The 17,589-nt window shown below is 44.9% G+C and overlaps 1 protein-coding gene across 3 annotated transcripts in view; it reads left to right on the forward strand.

The window, feature by feature from the left end:
- Positions 1 to 17,589, forward strand: part of MTUS2 (microtubule associated scaffold protein 2) — a 265,802-nt gene that overhangs the window by 241,213 nt on the left and 7,000 nt on the right. For all 3 annotated transcript variants that reach the window (XM_059838810.1, XM_059838809.1, XM_059838811.1), the window contains 7 exons: positions 108 to 174; positions 6,845 to 7,059; positions 10,663 to 10,768; positions 12,535 to 12,608; positions 13,557 to 13,655; positions 13,985 to 14,104; positions 16,416 to 16,513. In XM_059838810.1, coding sequence (XP_059694793.1) covers positions 108 to 174; positions 6,845 to 7,059; positions 10,663 to 10,768; positions 12,535 to 12,608; positions 13,557 to 13,655; positions 13,985 to 14,104; positions 16,416 to 16,513 — 779 coding nt within the window. The remainder of the gene's footprint in view (positions 1 to 107; positions 175 to 6,844; positions 7,060 to 10,662; positions 10,769 to 12,534; positions 12,609 to 13,556; positions 13,656 to 13,984; positions 14,105 to 16,415; positions 16,514 to 17,589) is intronic.

Genomic DNA, 17,589 nt, shown 5'->3' on the forward strand with positions numbered 1-17,589 from the left:
AGTATGAGGAATCAATCTAATCTGCTTTACTAAATGAACATGTGAGAGTGCTTATCTGGTATAAACCTGGGTACTATACATATTTTTCTCTCTTTTTCCTTAAACAGAATGAAAATGCCCTTGTGAAAATAAAGGAGTTAGGAGTCGAGCTTGCAAAGATCAGGGAGGAAGTTGGTAAGTAGTACAAGAAAAGTAACAACAAAGTGATTTTCTCACTTTACATGAAAGCAGTTATTATGATTCCCTGTGACCTGATCCTGGGGAACCTCCACACATGTGACAAAGTGTTTTCTGAAGCCCAGTGGCAAAGGATTTTGTGATTTTGCAGGGAGCCTTGATTTTACCTCTTTGCTGTGCAGATGAGTTCATCACCACACACACCGGCATTTTTTTCATGCACACTTGTGCATCATCTTTGCTACACAAATTGTTCTCCATAAATCCATAGCTTCTCTCCTCAAACACCAGCACTGCTGAGAAGAAAGCACAATGTGATGAGAAGTGGGAGCTTGGGACCATTGCAGGGCACAGGGACTGGGAATGCATCACCAGCTTATGAACTTGGCTGTGTTTTGCAGTTCGGCTACAAACCAAAGGACACCAAGCTCAGAAATTGCTTGTTAATATCTCTAAGGTCTCTTCCTAGTTGAAAGACAGAAAGAGCAGTGCATCCAATTTGGTCTGTGTGCTCCCTGTATATCTGCATGCCCCTCTTTTCCTTTTTAGTTCTGATCTAGACAGGAGAGAGAGTGTAAAGATAATGCCACTCCTGAGATAAGGTGGGCTTTTGCTCTGGCTTCAGCCAACAGGCTGAGTTCTTCTGGGCTTAAATCTTTCCAGAATGTATGTGATGTTGGGTTCATCTACCTCAGGGCAAAGGGAGAGCAGGACCACTGCATCAGGGGACACCCTGAGCACCAGCAGGTGTTAGAACCACTGATGACTGGAGCTATGAGTAGGGGGGACCTCTCTGCTTTCCCTGCATGTGAGAAACCAGTTCCTGGGTTACCCATTAAGCACAGACTGGGTCATGTGGCCAACAAAGGGAGGCTCAGGCCAAACCCTTGTGGGATGGGCAGGACTGCAGATCCTCCTTGTGCTTTGCCTTCACCTTGCCCATGAAAGCCCACTTCAGAAAAGCTGAGCACAGCTCTTTTCAGATGCCCAGCATCTCGTGCTCCCTGCTTTGCCCCTCTGAAATGCTTTGGCTGATTGTCATTTCATAGAGAAATGTCCCCGTGGCCAGTGTATAATGCAGCAATAGCAAATCAGGTTTCCAGTTATTCCCTGGTGCCTGCCTTCCTTCATCCTCTGCATCTCTACAGCTCTTACAGAAGAATTGTTGCCACTGGTGCTTTCTTCAGGCAGGGCACATCTGAAGTTCTCCGTTCAATAGCCACTTCTCATTTGAGAGCCCTACCTCAATCTAGCAGGTTGGGTTTGCTCATTTTCCTGAGTGCTTTTCTAAGTGGCAGTGACATGGGAAGTAAAGAGAGGTTCAGTGCTGGAGATAAAGAGCTCTGCTTCCATTTACACCGTGTTTGTACAGCTGAAGTGAGTACAGATCCCTGGTAGTTTTGCTGGAGAAGAGAACAAAAGGAACAAGGGTATAACTGGTGTCAGTTTGGGGCTCTCAGGAACAGGAGATCCCCTCTCTGCCTGCCCTTGCCACTGCCCTTGCACATGCAGCAGCAGACACCTCCTCTGCACAAAGCTGAGTCCTGGTGGCACATGTGGGGACAGTTTTGGTAAGAACCACAGGCACCCCAGGAAAGCAGCCTGAGCTGTACTGCTTCAGGAGGGAGATAAGCTGGAGCTGTGTATGGGCTTTCTTCCTCAGAAAGGGAAAAGATGGTGTGAAAGTCCTTTCCTCAGTGGTCCTGTGGTCATGTATATAATGGAGAGGAGTCATTACAGGCCACCTCTTCTTCCCACCACTCTGGAAGACATGGAGATGCTGAGCAGAGGCTGTTTGTGAGTGACACAGGTGGCTGGTCCCCTGCTTGGTGGAGGAAATCCTCTCTGTGCAACCCTGAGATGCAACATGGCCAGCTAGATCCACTCCCACCAGGGATGAACAAAAAGATGAACATGTGCAGGTACTGCACTTCAGCAGAATGTGAAATAATTCATCAAATTCATCAAATCTTAGCATATATCCCTAGATATCCCTAGTCTATATCTCATATCCTATTACATATGGAAGGTAAATGACTATGCTTTTTAGTTAAAGTCAAAAGTTGCTGCACATTCTGTTTCCCTTTGGTGTAAAATTACAAAACTGAATTTTGTGAAACAACCAGGGTTTAAAAACTGTGGATGAGGTGAAATGGTAAATGCCATGTACGTGAGAGCATTTCTCATCAGTGCAGCTCTTTGCAGTGTCTGAAGCAGTCCAAGCTGAGGTTATTACTGCAGACATGAGGGTGCTACTGGACACATGCAGCCCACCTGTGCTGTAGGAGGATTGTTTTGGTCTCACTTTCAGATGGATCAGCGTGTTGTACAATATTGTACATTATTTATGCAAATGAAGAATGAAACAGTCCTTTATTTGACAACGGCAATCTTGGGTGATTCTATGAAGAAATTCAGGGAAAATCAGAGCGTGTTATTTTGACTACAACCAAGCTGTAGCTCTGAATTGCTTCCATCACTTTCGCAAGTAGTTTTTCATTAATTTAAAAATAACCAGTCCAGTTAAATAGCATGGGTGTTGGTCAGAAATTCCTGATTTCTCATGTGTAAAATCACCATGTCAGACTCACTGGTGCAAATGTCTGAATGAATCAGTAAAACAAGGCTGGACAAGCCAGGTTTGATACAGGCAGTGAGTCCAACACTTAGTTGTTTAGGCAGCAGCTGTAATTCAGAGTTATCATTTGGGTGCTGAATGTGCTTGGTTTTCACAGTGTGCAGTCTTTAACTTCAACAGAAACTGCAGGATTCTGCTATGCAAAGCAATGAAACTGCAACAGAGAACCCACTGTTCAGAAAAAATAAGAATATATGCTTAAGGAAAATTCTTGTGGTAAATAAAGCCATTGCTGAAGCAATAGCAGCAATGGACCATGTGTAAAAATAGCTTAGGGAGACCTGCATCCTTCTGGAGCCAGGCAAAATACTGAGGTCAGACAACACTGTCCACGTTTACCCCCAGCCCTCCTGTGAAAGTATCACACCGCATCTGAAACCAGCGTGGGTGAAAGGGGAAATTCTCCCTTCCCAGTCCTGGGGAGGAACCTTGGCCTCTATGAACACTGAGGGACTTGTTATTTAAAGCAATAAGGTTTGCTCATGGATTTTGCTAGAAATAGCAAGGCTAGGAAAACATGACAAGCAATCGTTCTACACTCAAGAGACCGATCTTTATAAATTATAAATATAAGCACTTTTCAGCTGCAACACTGAGTCTCTTTCAATAAAGAGGTTTTGAATACCAGCTGTTTCCCTTCAAACTGGTGGAAATTAAATGTCAAAATTACCTGCTCCTTCACTGTCAGACAAGGATGTGAAGTGTGTTGAGAGGAGGTATGGAGATGCATAAAAAACCTAGATGAAGAAAATGCAATGAGATGTCAAGTTTAAAATTTGTATTATCTGTGTTCTCAAGCGTTTCTAAGCCAAAGCCTTTGTGCCACCTCCTCCTGGATATGCTTCCCAGTCAGAGGACACTTAACCTGAGTGTTGTGGCTGTGATTTGTCTGTGATTTTGGGGCTGAGGCTCGGGAAGAAGAGCCTATTTCTCATGTCAGAAGGAAACAGTCCCTCTGTAAGGCCACAAGACACCAGCCCCAGTTCCCACAGAGGCTGCACTCTGAATGCAAAGTGCCAGGGCTGGGAGGCTGCACTGTGGCTCTGACTGTGTGTGGTGGGGCAAGGAAGGTCAGTCCAATGGTGATATCTACCTTTCCCTCACCTTCCCAGCCCAGCCTGAAGTGGGTTTTGCTCATCTGTTGTGACTCAGTGCTCCGGGAGTAGGGAAACTGCAGTAGCTGGTCTCATTTAGCCCAGCACACTGCCATCCCAGGAAATGCCACCTTGTGTCAGAGTCATTTCCAGCCTGTAAGCAGCAATGCAGATCCTGTAGAGAAGGAAAAAGAAAACCAGGGTGTAACTCTTCAAAACAGACCAGTAATAGCTGTGCTCTGCTTGTCTTATTCCAAGTCAGTAATGCATTCACATAACTTTTCAGAGTCATTTTTTCTTTTTTTTCTACAAGAGTAGTTCACTTTAACAGTATCCCTGTCTTGATGCCTGAAAGATAAATTCAGAGTTTTCCAGCAGCATTAGCAGGTCATCTGTTCAGGCATCTGTTATGGGGTCCCTGCTGGAGATGACCCAGCTGTTTCACCAGGACCACACAGCTGGCTCCAGCAGGGCAGGCTCTCCCACACTGGTTGCTGCTCCCTGGGCAGCACAGCTGCAGACCCTTGGGCTCCATGGGGGCTGCCTCCTGCTAAGGCTGTCCCAGGAGAGCCGAGCACAAAGGTCCATCTCCCTGCTAAGAAGAGATTCAGCTTTTCCTCAACACCTCAGTCCTCAGCCTCATTTGTCTTAGTCTGAGACTTATGGTAGGGATCACTCCTTCTCATTAGAGGTGTTCAATATTCTGTGTAGGGCAAATTGCCTCATTTGCTGCCTCCAGGAGCATTGTTGGGTGTATGGGGATCATGCCATGCTAGCTCACTTTCCCTGCTTCCCTCTTCCCTCCATTTGCACCTGCATCAGGATCTGATTTGTGAATAGTCTTGTATTTCAGGTTACAGGATGTGTTTCAGATGCACTTGCTTTTGGTTAGAGCATGTTTCATTTCCCAGCCCTCCCTGTGTGCTGGGTAATCTCATTAGAGAGGCTGGAGAGAGATGGGGTTCATTACATCTCCTATTTAAAGCTTGAGTAAGTTTGAATTCTACTGAAGGCAGAGCTGCAAGCACAACCCCTCCTGCTCTGGGATCACTTTAAATGCCAAAGATAATAAAAAAGCAAAAAGCAAGAGAGATGGTTTAGAGCTCTAATCCAGACTGCCAGGAGACAAGACATCCCAGCTAATGTACCATTCCATTCTGAATATAAGGCAAGTGGGAAAACTTTCTGTGTCCTGCCAATGAGGTGCTGAACTCACTGGTTCACTCTCTTTCTGTAAGGAGCAGACAGCTTGACAAGGACAGAGTCCCTGACAGTGCTCCAGAAAATACCAGCATCAGAACAGGAGCCCAGCAGTATTGTATTTGCAGGGCAGCCCCACAAAGGCAGGAATGATGCCTCTGATCCCATGTTCTCAGGAGGCTAATTTATTACTTTGTTATACCACATTATATTAAAGAATACTATACTATACTATACTAAAGAATACAGAAAGGATAATTACTGAATGCTGAAAAGATAATAATGTAAACTCATACTCTTTCCAGAGTCCCAACACAGCTTGGCCCCCATTGGCCAATGAGTCAAAACAACTCACACCAGAATCCAGTGAAACAATCACCTGTGGTAAATAATCTCCAAACACATTCCAGACCAGCACAACACAGGAGAAGCAAATAGATAAGAATTGTTTTCCTTTTCTCTGAGGCCTCTCTTGCTGCCTTTCAGCTTCCCAGCAGAAAAACCCGGGGCGGGGCAATTTTTTCAGGGAATGTGAATGCCACACAGCAGTGTTTCTCTGTCTGGCATACTGAGCAAATCTGGATGTTGTTGTCCAGTAAGTGTGGAAGCAGAGCTCTAAATAGGGTGAAAAATAGCTATGTGGGGAAGGGAATGGTTAGCTTGGGTGTCAAACTACCTTGGCATGGGTGCACCAAACATGAGCTGTGGGGACAGCACTGGTAACTTGGACAAATTGTTGCTGTCCTGGGAGAAATGAGCACAGTCTGACACCGTAGTAGAAAGAGGCAGGAAGATACAGATATTGAACAAACACATTGTCGTAGGATAAATATGGGTTTGAAGCATTCAGCAGGGAGACAGCTGCTCCCAATCCTCTGACTTACAGTGCCACAGGGGTCTGTGCATGGCACGTGCATCTTGAAAGGCAAGGGAAGGATAAATATGTAGTCAGTTTGTTCAAAAACCTGATCATCTTTCTAAATCAACTATGGGTCTAAATCAGAAAGAAGATCTAGCAGTGCCATTAGAAACCCATTTTTCCTTTAGTATTCTGAATGTTATGGTCATGATGATTTTAATCACTTCTTACCTGTTAGATCTTTACAAGTGAGCAAGCAAGCTTGCTCTGTAAACGTACTCTGGCTGATCTTGTCCATCTTGCATCTAGTCTTCAATATCTGGATATTTTTGCAACTGTTCTTTAGCAAAGCAAATGGCTGAGGACACAGTGTTTGTGACATTGCTTTCCTGGGACCTGGGGGAAAATAAAGGTGAGGAAGCAAATGGGGAAATAGACTGCTTTTCCTTGACTTGATAGAACTGTTGGAAAACACTGGTGTGAATTGTTAGACATAGTCACTGAGTTAGTTCACCAGAGCAAAAATTTCACACTTTCTGATTGGCTTCAGTGTGAGCCTTTCATTGTACTCTCTGATGCCACGAAGCACACAAGATGGTGGTTTGAACACAAAAATATTTTAAGCAAGTGTGCATTAATGGATTTGAATGGTCCTTGCTGGAGCTGGAGACAGGTTTATGGGATGAGCAGCTTCGAACTGCTGGAAAATGTACTACTAGGACTACTCTCCTACGTGTAGGAGATACAAATCCTTCTGCTCAAGCGGTCAGCCATATCACTTTGGAAAGAAGCACCAAGCTCATTGCCCTACCCACAGGTCCAATGCCACTGCTTGGTCCTGGGCAGTGTGAGGACTGTGTGGCCTTGTCTCCGCAGACCTGAACACGGCGCGATGGAAGGAGCTGCTGAGCGAGAAGGAGGAGCTGGAGAGGCGCTTCCAGGAGGAGGGGCAGCAGCTCCGCAGGCAGCAGCAGGAGGAGATGCAGGCCTTGGAGCAGCGGCTGCAGCAGGAGTACAACGCCAAGAAGGAGAGCCTGCAGGAGCAGCACAGGCTGCAGCTGGAACAAGCCAAGTTGCAGCATCAGGATCAGGTCAGTCTCCACCTGTTGCCTTTGAAGAGTAGTCCATTCTAGTACTGATTGGGTTCAGGTAATGGAATACATTGAACACTCCAAAAAGACACTGCTAATGAGTTATGAGTGGAAAAATGTCATCCTGAATATCTTTACTGCTCTTTCTCCCAATTAGTTCCACTGTTTTTTTGACACACTAGTCTATTACATTGCCATGTCTTGTCTTCACATGCTTGCTGATGCTTTACAATAAAAATATTAAGATTAGCTCTGCTGCCCACACATACCTGCTCCTCAACCCACCTATTTTAGTCAATTTATGATTAAAACCAAGGGTTATAAGAATCTGTTGCACACAGGTAAGGCCAGCAGAGCCAGCCCATTGTTATTTGCTAGTTAAAGGGCAGCACAGTGAAGTGATAGCAACCATGCAACACATGCTGCCTAAACATCAAGCACATGATGTGCTCCAGGTCCCCTGATTGCTGCCCCACCACAGCCTAATCTCTTGGACTGTACATCCCAAGTGTTTCTCCTTGCTTTGCTTTCTGTGTGTAGACAGGAGTATTCTCACAAGCAGCTGCTTTTGTCTGGTTTTGTCAGAGCAAACACTATAACTCAATGCAACTGGGCTGGTTTGTCCTGGACAAACTACCTATTTCTGTTCGTGAACTGATTTCTAAAGATGTACTAGAAGGTGCTATCAAATAGGTCTTTATGTTCTAAATCAGATTTCTAAAAATATTTCTCTGTAAATGGTTAGAACCTATGCTGAGCCATGTCTTTTGGTTCTCATTTCAGTTTATGCAAGTTGGTTTCCTTGCAATGCCCTTCAAAATCTCTGCTTTTCTTTCTGATATGAAGGAGGGGCCGTGTTCCCAAAAGCCTTGACAATTTTTTCTTTTCACTGTGTCAGTGTGTCAGTCTTCCTGGGAGAAGAATTTGGCTCTAGCTGCAAAGGCTTACCTCTCCTGGATCACCTGACATCAGCATTTGTGAAGGAATTTGTTCATTTTTTGCTGAAATAGCTTATAGCTTAGCTCTGCTGCTCTTTGAAGTGTTTCTGTGAGCTCTCAGGCCCACAAGAACAGATGTTGATTCTTCTCCTCTCAAGCTGATCAGTGCAAGAAAGCTGTTCAAAGTCATTGTAGGACTTGACTAGAAGTATGCTTATTTTTCTCATATTTTCATCTGTTGTAACTCTATTCATCCTCACAGAGGAGCAGTGGAAACATGTCCTTCCCTCTGTGGGGCAAATAGTTCTTGGTTTGCTCCTGAGCTCTGTGTTCCCTGATTGCTGAAAATAACACAAACATTCCTCTCCATTGCTTTCAAAATGCTTCTGTGACTCTTGTATCTCAGAGCTTTAGCCCACGTTTTCAATTCATAGTTCAGTTAGCATGATGAGTCTTAGCAGGTTTTCCCTTTGAATTCCTGCTCTGCTGTGCACCCAGCCTGTGTTGAGCACTCTTGGGTCAGTGGAGGCTGACAGGCCTTGCTGGAAAGCTGCTCACCAGCCTTTCTTGGCCAAGGAAATGGAGCTCTTGCATTGCACCTGAGAAAAGCCTTGTGCTTGAGCTGCCCGTCTGCATGAGGGGGATTTGAATTTGCATTCTTGAAGGCAATAACAATAGCAAAATCCTTCTGACCATGGATCTGCATGTGTTTCTGTATCCATAAATCTAATTTGGAAGATACTCATCCCACTTGCATGGTTTCCAGCCACAGCTTAACCTTCCATGCTGTGTTGCTTCAGCCACCACTTAGTTCACTACAAGATAGCTGTTATTTGTTTGGAGACACATTTTCTGGTCAGGTTTTGGAGGTTCAGCTCTCTCTGAGGAGGTAGCAGAGCATGAGAGCAAAACTCCTCACAAAATGATCTTGTGTGCCAGTGCATTCTCACAACTCCTTGCAGCTGAAGGCAGAATTGCAAAGTTAAGGCTGTGATCCCTCTTGCCAGTGTTTCTCACTTGAGGTGCTCAGCTCAAGCTGTTTTGCCCAGCAGCTTACTGAACTTCTCCCTCTAGAGCTCCTCTTGATTTTACTTTATTGAGCCTTAAAAATCCCACCTGAGGTACTTTCCATAGCCAGAAATAAATATGACTTGTGTTAAGTGAGGTGATCAAGCTTACAGGGTAAGTTATTAGCATCCAAGAGAGCTGCTTCCCAGTGCCAAGTTGACTCTCTGCCATGGAAAACTGCAGACAGGACATCACTCTGGAAGATTAAAGAGAGCCATTTGGGATGGGGATATGAAACGCACAGAAGGCAGAAAAATCCCTACAGATAATTTGGGACATATTCAATTGGCTTTATAGATAAATAACTTGTCAAGGACGGTGGCAGCAAGAGGAGACCCCTTCACCTTCTGAGGGTGTGGGCATTGAGGATAATCACTCCTAGGAGGTGCTGCTCAGCTGAGAAGCAATTAGAGTACAAGTAAAGGCTTCAGCAAGGGCGAGGTAAAGAACATGGCAGTGCTCTCGAGGTTTCAGCTTGCAGACATCATATCCAAGGACACTGTGCTCTGGGAAAAGCCAGGTGACAGTGCTTACCACATTAGTAGCCCTTTGAGTCATCTGCCCCCCACCCTTCTCAGCTCTGTCATGCAATACATCAGCAGGCTGAGTCCCCATTATTTTGCAAACAGTTTTTCACCACTGAGTTATCTCCCACATCATTATGAAAATTAGTTTGGATAATTTAAAATTCCATGTCAAATGCCCAGCTTTCATTCTAAGAGCATGTTTTCTCCAATATGGTTGGAAATTTGGCTTCTGGTAGTTACCTAATACAATGTCTGACAACTAAAAGCAGTGAAATAACATTTATTCCAGTCAAGGCAAACTCAGATGAAGTAAACTTCTAACATTATTTACATAACTGTGAGCAAATAAAGCTGTTTAGAGTCAAGTCACTTAGCCATGAACAGAACAGCTGTTTCACTGTAAATATAAAATAGTTTGATTCTCTGCCTTGCCAGATATCATAGATAATATGGTGTTAAATGTAGGGAATAAAATCACTGTGGTTACAAATCCCAGAAAATCAAGTTGATGCATTGCATTCAGAAAGTGCTCTGGGACCACTGACTCAATCTTCATCAGGATTTCATAATGTAGCTCCTTTGATGATTCATATCAAAAAACCTTCATTAGGGATCTCACTTTGCCCTTAGCCAAGTCTAGTAACAAACCGTGTACTGAAGGAGTCCCAAACCCAAAGGGTGCTCTGGAACACAGCCCTCTTCCAGCTGCACTCCTCACTCCCATGATGGCTGTGGGCTGTGTGGCCATTGTTATAATTTAGAGAAAAGGAATGTCAAGACTTCTGAACACTTAATAAACAGCATCTCCACCTAAGGGCTTTTTGACCTTTTGCTTTCTCATGTACCTCTTCATCACCATCAAGTTAAAAGAACAAAAATACCACAGCAGTGACTACATGCTACCACTTAAGGCATCAGCATGGCAAAACTGGCTCAGGTGCTGCAAGTGTCACATTCAGTAGATCCCTTTGCTGTCTCCAGCTCACTGGAGCTCTCCAGCTGTGGCTTGTCAGTGTGCCACAGCCTGTCTAACCATGTGTCCATGTCTGTGCTCACTGCTGCTGGAACAGGTGGAAGATCTCACAGCTGTACATGAAGCTGCAATGTCACAGCTGGAGAACAACCACATAGTGGCCATTACAGTACTGCAGGATGAGAATGACTGCAAGATTCAAGGTAAGCCACAGACAGCCCAACAGCTGCATAGCTGTGCCAGAGCAGAAATTAATGCTGTAGTGACACTGTGCTTCTTCCTCCAGAGCAGATTAGACAGAAAATTTGTATTGGTCCAGTGCTTTCATGAAGGGTGGACCACCAGATTCATATTCATGCTAGGGCAGAGGGAGAGATGTCTGCAGTCTACAGCATCTAACTTTGACCTGGGATTATCTGAGGGGGATCTCTGGGTCAAAGATAAGGCTTTCTTTATGTGTTGCTGAAAACAGAATCCAAATTCCACATCACTTCTCACACATGCTTTTTCAAGAGCCTAATCCACAGATGCTCATGAGGATAGAGCTCTTGGGATAGCTCTGAATTTAGGTGCTTAAATACCCACAGGTGTTTCTAAAAACAAAACTAATTATTTCCAGTAGCAAACTTCTGGCCATGCTGAGTAGACCAAAGCCTCTCACTGGTGCGAATCTGCACCTCAGCACTGTTACCTTTATTTTGTGTTAGTTTGGCCACAGGATTGATGCTGCAGACAGAGCTCTTCTCTCCCTACCAGTTCAGTGTCGAAACATTTGCCTTTGTGCATGCTTTGGCTGACATTTAACAGTAATCTGCACAATCTCCCTATTTTTTCCTATATTTTAAATATCTCTAGTAGGTTTTCCCATGCTTCCCAGACCAAGCCATATTGCTTAGCTCTGCATTGTGTCAATTAGAGACACGGTCCAGAGCATAACATGAACTGAGAACAGTCTATTCTCCTCTCTCATGGGCAGACAAGCTGTCTAGCATAGCATTTGCAAATTAAAAAATGCGATTTTGAAAATAAATAAGCAAAGAGCTGATTCTTGCTTGAGGATATTCTTATCTCTCTGGCTTTTCAGTATTTTCTGATGATAAAATTCAGTTGCGGTTCATCAAGGGTCCGGCGGCCGAAGTTTGTGCTCCCTGCTCCTGGTGCGGGTGTGAAATGCCCTCCTGTGCCTGGAAAAGGCACTGCAGCCACTGGAGCGGTGTGTCACACATCGCTGCTGCGACTGTGGCTGCTGAGCAGGGCTTAGGGGGCAGAACCCATGGCCTTGGCAGGGAAAACACAAAAAACACAGTGTCCATATACTAAAAAGACAGCTGCTACTACTGCACTGAATGATGATTGGATGCCATTGCTTTAGAGATTAAACTTTATTTCACTTTGTTTGTTACACTTTTGGTTATTAGTACACCCAGGGTGAGTTATTCTAGCAGAAAAACCTTTAATCGAGTTTTTTGTCTTCTATGTCTCCCTGCTGGAATAAACCTCTTAGCTTATCTACCACAGCTTGGGGAGAAGCACTGCCATTTGTATTTTTGCATCTCAGGTGGTGGCCCTCCTCTCTATCCCCCCAAAGAAATTGCAACCCAAGTTTTAAATGTGTCCAATTTTAAATCCTTTGATCTGTGGATTCTCACTCTGAACTGGCAAATGGCCCACTGTCAGACTGACCCTTTTCAGATCAGAGCGCCTGGGAGCTGAGAATTCTGAGCCGATCTCAAAAGTCAGAATCTGGCCACATAGAAACAGAGGTGTCTGCAAACAGTGAAAGATCAGGAAACTCTGATTTTCAGAACAATTTACCTAAGGTCACAGAACATATTGCTACCAGTTTTCCTTTTCCATATCCATGTCCTAAAACTGCATCCCAAATTGCACTTGGCTCATGACATGCGTGCTCTCAGACCCCGGTTTGCTGGACTTCACTCAGTAATTCATGTCTGTGTCACCTCTCCAGAACTGAATACTGCTCACAAACTGGAAAAGGCACAACTGGAGGAGACTTTTGAAAAGCTGCGTCTGTCACTCCAGGTTAGCAGTTTCTTTGTTTCCCACCCTGTGCTGGTGCAGAGGAGCAGCCCTGGATACACTGCCAGCACACCAGGCTCTTGCCTCCTTCCAGCTCTGGTACCTCCTGTGCTCTGCCTGTCCAAACTGGGATAGAGCAGCCAACCCTCGGGATTTTTCCTCCCCCTGGGCTGGTTCACAAGAGAGACACAAGCTAAGGTTGGAAATGTGTGAACTAGTAGAGATGCCAGAGCAATTAGTGCAAGCCCAGTTTGATTTCACAGGCAGAGATGAATTGCAATTTTAAAGGCCCTGACTAGCACACATTGTTGCACTGCTGCGACAGCTCGAGGCGTGTCAGCAGTTTTGCAATAAGGGCTGATGTAATGTTCCAGACAAGAAATCACAACTGTGAAAGATAAAAATACCATCTTCACAGCAACTGTGGATTTTACAGGTGTTGTATAGGCAGAAATGCCTTTGATGGTAACAGAAATATGATTGCTTAAAATAACATGTTGTTCCCATGTATAGCTCTGAGATGAAATGATGATCATTTAAATTCCACACCACTAACTCAGCATTGCTTGTTACCATGTTAGAAGCTTAGAAAGGGGAAGGAAACAGGTATCTCCTGCCTCATTTGGACTCCAAGGACCACACAAACGCATGTGATATAAATGCCAGCTCTTCCAAGGAAGGACATGTCTGTTCTCATCCAGCACAAGGTGATGGGGTGATTTAGCACCAGCCACAGGTGTTACAGGGATTTTGTGATTCCCTGAGACTTCTCAAATACCCATTCTATGTTCAAGGAGCCTGGCATAAAAAATACCACCTTACAGGGGTGTCTAAGCCTTATTTAGCTTCCCTGATAAACCACTGCCTGGTTTGGCAGTGCAGACTGACCCATATGAATGTGAGTGGGCTGCTAACACAGCTGATGTGTTAATCTGTGTGTTTCCCCCCCAGGACCAGATAGACACCCTCACCTTCCAGAATCAATCTCTTAAGGCCAAAGCAGACCGGTTTGAAGAGGCTCTGAAGAAAAACACTGAGGAACAGCTAAAGGTAGATAACTGCTAACTATACAGGCATCAAGATACATGTTTCTAAGTATTTCACATCACCTGATTCAATGAAGAACAATTGGATCCTCACTCCAGGGACAGGGGGCAGGTCCCAGCTGAGACCCTGAATATTGAGCTCTGAGGAAGAGTCACGAATCATAGTCAAAGGGGAGACAATATCAGGGGTCAAATGGGCTGTAGGGGTCCAGGTCCAGGTAGTTTTCACACCACTGATTCTCCTAAACCACAGGGTTAGATGGAGGAATCTCTGTCTTATGGCTGAAGATGTATGTATGGCTGACATATCCAAATCCCTGATATATTTCCTAGATTGTGCGAGCTCCGTATCTACACTTAGAAAAAGATTTGAAGAGCTTAAAACATGTTCTGGAAATGAAGAACCTCCAGATTCACCAGCAGGAGAAGATGATTATGGAGCTAGAAAAACAGGTGAGTTGTCACTTTTCCTCCAGAGGAGACATCACAGAGGTAATAAAGGAGAAGTTTGGTTACAGGAGATGAATTTAAGAGAGGTGAGTACCCAGTGAGGTTGGAGCAAGACACAGTCAAAGAGGTTCACATCCATCAATCTGGATTGCTTCTTCACACAGTACCTGCTCAGCATGTTGGGTTAGACAGCGAGGTGAGTGGTGGAGGAAGAACAGGGGAAAGGGAAATTTGTGGCAGGGTACACCAGCCTGCACCATATGCCCCTGCAGGAATCAGGGCTGGAGAGGAGAGGGCACATGGGGGAAGATTGAGCCATGGTGTGTCTTGCTGCTGCTCCTGCAGGCATTTAGGGAGCCGTGTGGGGATTAGCAATACTCAGCAAGCAGTCCCTAGCAATGCTTAGTCTAGAAGAAGTCTCTCCAGCCCTCCAGTAATGCTTTTCTGCAGGCTCTGCTGTTTTCTCCTCCTTTGCTTGTGGGATTCCCTAATGAAGAACTCCCCAGTTCACCATCAATTACATTTTTTGTGGGAAAGGGGATTCATTTTGGAGAGCATAACCTGCAGTGACAGTAAAATACAGTGTGGTGACAGGATGAGGCAATACCTCAGCTGGGAGCTGTGGCAGCTGGTTCAGCACAGCATTCAGCAAGATTTGTTTCCATTTACAGGGAAATTTGAGAACTCTGGTGATTATTTTGCTGAACAGATGCTTTAGTAAGTGGATGCAGAGAAAAGTGCCTCTTTGCAACTGAGGCTTATTATCTCTGCTCCTTCCAACGTGCTACTCTTGGAGCTAAGCCAGGATTTGGAAACACTGGGGGGGGAAAAAACCCCAAACAACAGCCTCTGTAATTCCTGGTTCTTTAGCTGCTTTTGCTCATTAACTGCAGAAGAGTGCACAGTCCTGTTCCTGCCTTTATCCCAGTAAAACACTGGGTCTGCTGTGGCCCAAAGGCACAACTGCTTTCCATTTCAAGATACACCTTTGGAAGTGCCAGAGCACCTACAGGACATCTCCAAATGCTCTGGAGCCTCTCAAGGGAGCAAGAGGGCATTTCAAGCACAGGGTCAGCCTTGGCTCCTTGGCAGCTGAAAGGGAGGCTGGAAATGCAGGGGGCATAGCTACTACTTGTGAAAACTATTGAAGAAGCAGAGAAGGAGCCCATGATGGTGACTCCTCTCTCAGAGCATTTCAAAACAGGGACAGAATCCATGTGCTCTTCTAACAAAATATACTGGGACAGACCAGAATATCTGAGAATCAGGAGTATCCTTTACAATTACCTGCAAAGACCAGAAAACACAACCTAAAACTGATGTCTCCACCATTAAGCGTGAGTTATTGCTATTCCCAGTGCACAATATTTTGGATCTTTATGAAAGGTTGGGAAATTCAATAACCAAGCTCCCACAGAGATAAGGTTACCTTGTGCTATCTTGTTTTCTTTCAAAAGTGTCGAATTCAGCAAGATTTTCAGCTGGACTAAGGTGATAAAGTATGTCAAATTTCAAAGCTTGGGGAAAACAGGGTACCTGAGGCTGTGGAACATACCTGTAAACATCTTACTAATACACTGCTACTGATGTCCTCAAACTCTGCCCTTGAACTGTGCTGAATAAAAGCTACCTGTGCTTGGAAAGGATTAATTTCAATTAATTACAGCTTACAGTTAAACGTCTGGTTCAAGCCTGTCATTTAAGCTGACATTGTCAGCAGCAGTGAGAAGAGTCTTCAGAGGCCAGCCCACCTCATGAGAATGCAGCAGCACTCTAAGGCTGCTGGTGGGTGACTCTTTCCTCTCCATAACTGAGGAATTGTAATCCTGGAGGCTGGATGTCAGACTGCAATGTCTGGAAGATGTACATCATCCCATCTTGCCCTCCTCCTTCATCACTAGGCTGACCACTCATACCACAGTGCTGGGCAACTTCCCATGCTGGGTGCTCCTCAAGTGTCACCAGCACTTTCTCCAACGTCTGGTAACTCTGGCTCCTTGGGGGACAAAAGCTGTGGGGCACCACTGAGGAAAACATCCATTTGCATTGAACAAAACTAAAACCCTCTTCCTCATCCTCAGTTATAAGTAAGGGTTCAGCTCTGTCCCTGCTCAATGCTCTGCTGATGGCCCCAGGTGCTCCACCAGTATGATTGGTGGTGTGACTCAGATCTCTAAGTCTCAGCTGCAGTCAAGAAAACCACCTCCACCTATCCTCAAATTTTAGAAGTTGCTCCACAGATTAATACAGAACAAATTATCTTGCATCAGGTGCTGAGTGTTCTTCGGACCTAACAAACCTTCTTTTGCTGCAGGTCGAAAAAAATTTAAAACTGGAAGAAAAAATCACCATGCTGCAACAGCAGAATGAAGAACTCAGAGCCAGGATTGAGCAAAATACTGTCATAACAAGGTTTGTGCTGGTATTTGCAATCTGTCTGAGCTTGAAAGGAGGCCCCAGATCTTAACTGTCCAAGGCTAACACTTATTTCAGAAGGGGAAAACCTTATTTTCCCCTGAAAATGTATTTGTGTTCTGCTCTGCTTATTAAAAAAATATTTTTATATTGGGGTTTGCTTCCTTTAACATAAGGAAGGCCATGTATCTGTCTGTGTATTTCCATGATTTTGACATGCTGCTGAGAACAAGCTTGCCAGTGGTTCTGATTTCAGTATCAGTGCCCTGAGACCTGTTAGTCAGTGGGTAATGAGGATGCAAAATGGAAAAATACTGGGAAAGACATCCTAAGGATGTCATTGTCACCCAGGCAGGATTAACCTTTGGCAGGTTTTTTCATCAACACTGCCTTTTTGCAGCCTTGTCACAATGGGACAAGGGTGACAAGGCTCCTTGTTAGGTGATATATGAAGAGCAGGGTAGGATAGTCCCTGTCCCAGACAGTTGATATCATGCTGTAAGGCTGGAGACCCCAGCAGGGAAAAGGGGTGCCAGAGAGAGGCCCTAGAGCTGGTATTGTCCCAGCACGGCAGCTACCTAGCTGTCATGGCATCCAGAAATGATGCCACTGGCTAAAAATTTAATTTTTAACTGATTTTTTAAACTGTCAGTGTCTCCTCTCTGATTTTAGCTTTTGTCTTTCTCATGCCTCATTTCTTAATGACTCAGCCTTTTGAAATTGTCTCCAGCATGCAGATATTCTAACATTCAGATTGGGGTCAGAATTATGTTTTCTCCCACCTGATTGTAAATATCTGTAGTACACGTCTCACTGTCTGAGGTGCGTGTCTACAGCATTTCTGTGCAGGGGAGGAAAACGGGGTATTTTTATTTCTGGTTCCCCAGACCAGTTTGAGATGCCTGCTTTTGGGCTGGATGAATTGTGGCCTGGAAGTGGCAGTGTCTCTCCACGCCTGACAGCAGCCAGGGTGCCTGCTCCAGCGCTTGGCACCTCTGCATTGCAGCTCCCTGTCTCTGGCTGGGTGAACAGCACCCTCCCTCCACTCGCTGCTGGCATCCAGCTGCAGCACG

The sequence above is a fragment of the Haemorhous mexicanus genome, chromosome 2 (genome assembly GCF_027477595.1).
Source record: "Haemorhous mexicanus isolate bHaeMex1 chromosome 2, bHaeMex1.pri, whole genome shotgun sequence".
In the NCBI taxonomy this organism is placed as follows: domain Eukaryota; kingdom Metazoa; phylum Chordata; class Aves; order Passeriformes; family Fringillidae; genus Haemorhous; species Haemorhous mexicanus.